Source organism: Argopecten irradians, chromosome 8 (genome assembly GCF_041381155.1).
Source record: "Argopecten irradians isolate NY chromosome 8, Ai_NY, whole genome shotgun sequence".
Lineage (NCBI taxonomy): Eukaryota > Metazoa > Mollusca > Bivalvia > Pectinida > Pectinidae > Argopecten > Argopecten irradians.
Genome location: NC_091141.1, coordinates 36,833,996 through 36,839,760, shown reverse-complemented (window position 1 = coordinate 36,839,760; position 5,765 = coordinate 36,833,996). Strand labels below are relative to the sequence as shown.

The following is a 5,765-nucleotide window of genomic DNA, read 5'->3' as shown; positions in this document are numbered from 1 at the left end:
CAAACATCCTTGGGGGAAGGGGAACAGAACATGTATAAATTTTGGCTCTGACCCCCCGGGGGCAGGAGGGGCGGGGCCCAATAGGGGAAATAGAGGTAAATCCTTTAAATCGCTACTAGTCATAGAGTTCTACATGGATTGTAACCAAATTTGGCCACAAACATCCTTGGGGGAAGGGGAACAGAACTTGTATAAATTTTGGCTCTGATCCCCCAGGGGCAGGAGGGGCGGGGCCCAATAGGGGAAATAGAGGTAAATCCTTTAAATCGCTACTTGTCATAGAGTTCTGAATGGAATGTAACCAAATTTGGCCACAAACATCCTTGGGGGAAAGGGAACAGAACTTGTACAAATTTTGGCTCTGGTCCCCCGGGGGCAGGAGGGGCGGGGCCCAATAGGGGAAATAGAGGTAAATCCTTTAAATCGCTACTAGTCATAGAGTTCTACATGAATTGTAACCAAATTTGGCCACAAACATCCTTGGGGAAGGGGAACAGAACTTGTATAAATTTTGGCTCTGACCCCCCGGGGGCAGGAGGGGCGGGGCCCAATAGGGGAAATAGAGGTAAATCCTTTAAATCGCTACTAGTCATAGAGTTCTACATGGATGTAACCAAATTTGGCCACAAACATCCTTGGGGGAAGGGAACAGAACTTGTATAAATTTTGGCTCTGGTCCCCCAGGGGCAGGAGGGGCGGGGCCCAATAGGGGAAATAGAGGTAAATCCTTTAAATCGCTACTTGTCCTAGAGTTCTGAATGGAATGTAACCAAATTTGGCCACAAACATCCTTGGGGAAAGGGAACAGAACTTGTACAAATTTCGGCTCTGATCCCCGGGGGCAGGAGGGGCGGGGCCCAATAGGGGAAATAGAGGTAAATCCTTTAAATTGCTACTAGTCATAGAGTTCTACATGAATTGTAACCAAATTTGGCCACAAACATCCTTGGGGGAAGGGGAACAGAACTTGTATAAATTTTGGCTCTGATCCCCCTTGGGGCAGGAGGGGCGGGGCCCAATAGGGGAAATAGAGGTAAATCCTTTAAATCGCTACTAGTCATAGTGTTCTGCATGGAATGTAACCAAATTTGGCCAGAAATATCCTTGGGAGAATAAGAACTGAGTTTGTATAAATTTTGGCTCTGGTCCCGGGGGCAGGAGGGGCGGGGCCCAATAGGGGAAATAGAGGTAAATCCTTTAAATCGCTACTAGTCATAGAGTTCTGCATGGAATGTAACCAAATTTGGCCACAACTTCTATAAATGTTGGTTCTGACCCCCGGGGGCAGGATGGGTGGGCCCAATAGGGGATTTAATATTAAATTCCTTCAGAAAAGAAACAATGAACCTGTAATTAGATCATAACTTGGCATTACAAAACCAGGTGAGCGATACAGGCCCTCTGGGCCTCTTGTTTGTTATGGTAAAGAAGCGTTTATATATTTTCCCACATTTCTCTTTATCATAATCAAAGTCGGAGTTCCACTTTCTTGTATATGCTGTTGTGACTGCAGGGGTGATAAACAATTATAAAAATCTTTAGATACTTTTTGAATCTTAAAGAAAATCTGCAATTCAAGTGGTATATCAGGTAGAAAGAATATCTTCAAATGAAATTGTACATCAATTCTTCGGAAGAATTCCTTGGATGCAGAGACCTTGAAACCGGAGGAAATTAGTATTAATGTCAAATATATTTGAAAACTCGTTGAGAGATTAAGTGAAAAATGTTGAGCTGTCATGATTCTTGATAAGGTTATTAAGAGTAACTACACCTGCATTGTATAAGTTTGGATAAAAATGCACTTGTTTTCAGCTTTAAAGATGCTCCACTGCCGACAAACTTAGACTTTGTCTGTCGGCGACAGCGCATAAGCCATATCAATCATTTGAACAATAACTGATGCTCAATCGTGTATATATGTGTCTAATTAACTAAAAAATGCACATAAAATTAATTATTTTGTTTTTGATACATGAGCAATCAGCACCTCATTCACTCACAGTCCATACTCACATATGGATAGCGTCATGTCATTTTTTTCGGGACGCACTTTGTTATTTTTAATATTTTTATCTTGAAGTACAATAAGAAGCTCAAATGTGTTAATGATGGTAATGGTATAATGTAACCAACTTTTGTAACTGAAGAAAATACTTATTCGTTTACTCCGGTGGACCAACTTTAATATCTGCGTTGTACCAATGTGTTGTTTTCATTGTTGATTGATTAATTAGAGTTATACAGATACAGCAGATAAAATAGCATTGGCTTAATTTAGTCGTCTTTTACGATCATGCAATAGGGACGGCAGCTTATTTCTAACGCCCTATCCCCAGCCCCCAGGTACAAATGTGTAACAAAAACAACTGCGATCGTCACCACATGGTCCATATTGACACTCCTTTATTTTCTTAAATTTCTTGAGGAACTTCGACCATTTGGGATACATGTATATTAATATACAATGTCGCGTTTCAAATTTTCATAGTGAACAGTTTTACAGTTTTTCATGTGACAGGACAACCATTGTTCATAGGCCTAGAGCGGATCACACTGTCAGTATTTCATGTCTTCATCTGAAATAAATAACACATTTTATCGGTTACTCTGTACGGATCATGAAAGTTCAAAACTTCATTTTGATTCTTTTCATACTAACAAAATGTTTAGATAACCAACATAAAACGTGTCGATTGCCTAGATAGAACCCTGTGTGTGTCATTTATCTCTTTAGACAACGTTATCTCTCAATTTAGAATATGTTATCTCTTAATTATGACGACGTTATCTGTTAATTAAGGCGGCTTTATCTCTTTATAATGACGACCTTATCTCTTAATTAAGACAATGTTATCTCTTGATTAAGACAATAAGTTTTGGGATATCAAGCCATCGTCCATTTTCAATATAACTTTTTTATCGGAGGTACGGAATTTTATAATAATAATTCTGTTCTGTTCCGACAACTTGTAAAATAACTTCCGAAAATAAATTATATTTTATTCTTTGTTTTAATTTGAAACATGATTAATGCTCAATGAAAGTGAAACTGAATTACATTTCAATGCGAAAGTACCTTTTGTGATGAAGAGCATCCATCGAGATATTTTTAATAGATCTAGAGCTAAAGCTATTAACAATTACATTGTACCTTTTAAAGTATAGTTTGGATGTAGTATTTCATTTCACGATGAAATAAAATGCATTTCCCATCAGTGGTACTTTCGTTTTCATTTTCACTCGAAGAATACTCGAAATGTTCGCCAACGATTTCCATGAATTCCGCTTTCAAGCTAAAAGAGATGTTTCCTGGTATACATTATCAGACGATGTAGAATGCTGATATAATAGTTTAGTCCTTTAGTTGAACTTTACCGTTCAACAATTTGCCCTATAACATGACTTTTGAATTTAATAAATTATATCCGTCTTTTGTAATGCCAATGATATTTGATGTGGATTAAGAGAGATATAGTAATAAGAAGATGTAGAATACACCATTCAACCATTTAAGTCCTTCTAACGAAATCAAACATATTTCACAATCAAGTATAAGATTACCTGTCCTACAATTTTTTCTTTTTCCTCTGTTGTATTTCTTGCTGTATAACATGGCGTTTCCCATCAGCGATACACTCACTTTCACTTTCACCTGAATACTCGGTATGTCCATCAACGGAGTACATGGGTTCCGCTAAATTAAAAGAGAAATTGATTAAAAGGTGTCCTTGGTATACATATATCAGATGAGGTAAAATGCCAATACAATTGTTTAGTCCTTCATATGAAATTTTTAGCCTGAAATGTAAAACAGTTTACAATCTACATTATATGTAGTACTAGAATACCTACTACTTTCACATTTCAGTTCTCTCCGTGATTTTGTCTTGTTGTGTGACTTTGGCGAGCCACGATGTAACTTGGGTTTGCCACCAATGGAAGCTTCTTTTTTCTTCCATAACTCTCCACCTGGATCACCTCTAACTGTCACTTTCAATCCTTGGTTTGAAGCTGTACGTTTCTCCTTTGCAGCGGCCACTTCACGTTGGACAGGAACTTTGGTACATTCTCCGAGTTCTTCAAGCTTTTTAAACACCCACAACCTCCTGTTATCATGTGTGTGCCAGACGCCATCTTCCTTGAAAACTTTGATTAGAGGAATGTCGGCGATATTCAGCTGCCCACTCAATAAATCATCCAAGGTTTCGCCGATTTGGTAATTCGGATGTTCAGAGTCTTTGCTAAATCGAACGCTGATGGTGCGTTGGGTATATCGTATTTCACTTGGTCTTAAATGCATAGTTGTCCCATTGACTGATGCGATGCGTTTGGACTTGATCTCTAGCTTAATGTTTAATGTGTATAGGCACGCTATTTGACACATGCGCAAGTGGACGGAATTGATTAAACGGCGTCCATCCTTTCACACCCGGGGTGTAGAGTAGATAGTGAGTCTTGGCTTGTTTGTTTGTTTAAGTTTTACGGCCCATCGACAACTAAGGTCATTTAGGGTCAAACTACAGGACAGGCATTAGTACCAGGATATACACAAGGACTGTATCTAAAAGATCAGGATAAGAAAAAAGCAAGCAAAAACAAAAACAAAATTGTAAATGTTGATTTAATAAATAGAGTTACATAGGATAAAATAGTTTTGGCTAAAACACATGAGAAAACCCATGCACAATGTTGACGAAACGATGAGTGATGCGTTGATATGAATATAAGATGAGATGAGAAAACGTTCAAATTTTGTTAAAAATGCCGATCTCTTTGAGATAATTGAAAATACGATTATGTCTCACGGCATGAAACAAAGTGTACATGTCGGAGACATCTTAGTACTTATCTCGTATGTGTTTAACATCAATACAATGCAATAAAACATGCTCCACTGTGAAAGGAGAATCACATGCATGGCATGTAGGAGGATTCTCCCCTCTCAATAGATAGGAATATGTAAAATATGTGTGTCCAATTCGAAGCCGAGTAAAGAACTTCCTCTCTGCGGTCTCTCCGACTGAAGAGATAAAGATTAAGTGTAGGTTGTATTTTAAACAGTTTATTGTTTGTTTCGGTAGATCACCTTTGTTGCCAATGGGGTTTAATGGCTGACTGAATGTAAGGTTTGATGTCGATGTAAGGTAGTTTAAGATGTGTTTGTGCTAGGCGAAGAGCAGTCTTAGCTGCTTTATCGGCCTTTTCATTTCCCTTCATACCGAAATGGCTGGGAATCCAGAGATAAGTAATTTGAGTTTTTGAAGACAATCGAAAAGTTCGGATCTGGCGTTCCGTTAGCACAGTAGATTGACCAGTGCTACCATTTATTACTAATCTAGTAAAAATACGAAAAATAGAGGTCTAACCTCCAAATAATTGCAACAGAATTTTTATTCTGCGTTTTGAGTTGCCGGATCTTGGTTTTTTAACACGAGAAAAAAATCGCCAAAAATCTTATGTTCAGAAAGTGTTTTTTCAACATCCAAACAATAAAAAATATAAAGAAAGCCACACATGAAACTACATTTAAAGTACAATATCTGTTATTTTTGCAATACTTGAATTATGAAATTGGGTGTATAGGACAAACATTAAATAGGTATAGATCATTTGACTGATCGTGCCATTTTGAAGTGTTTTGATATCTAGATATTTAACAAAACACCCATTTCAGTAGCTTATATTTTGGAAAATTGAAAAGCAAACGCTTCAAAATAGGTAGCATCCTTTTTTGTATATTTTGTACTTATTATTTGATCGTT

General features: G+C 37.7%; 1 protein-coding gene across 2 annotated transcripts; it reads right to left on the bottom strand.

Annotated features, from left to right (window-relative positions):
• Positions 1-2,384: 2,384 nt before the first annotated feature.
• LOC138330257 (uncharacterized) lies at positions 2,385-4,402 on the bottom strand. Of its 2 annotated transcripts, XR_011209546.1 has the most exons (4): positions 3,856-4,402; positions 3,565-3,697; positions 3,155-3,296; positions 2,385-2,579 (listed from the first exon to the last, which is right to left on the bottom strand). XR_011209546.1 is itself a non-coding variant. In XM_069277738.1 (3 exons), the coding sequence occupies exons 1-2, from the start codon at positions 4,385-4,387 to the stop codon at positions 3,570-3,572; spliced, it is 660 nt and encodes a 219-aa protein (XP_069133839.1). In that variant the 5' UTR covers positions 4,388-4,402; the 3' UTR covers positions 2,385-2,579; positions 3,565-3,569. The 2 variants fall into 2 exon arrangements, 1 of the variants encoding a protein (XP_069133839.1); XM_069277738.1 differs by lacking the exon at positions 3,155-3,296.
• Positions 4,403-5,765: the final 1,363 nt, after the last annotated feature.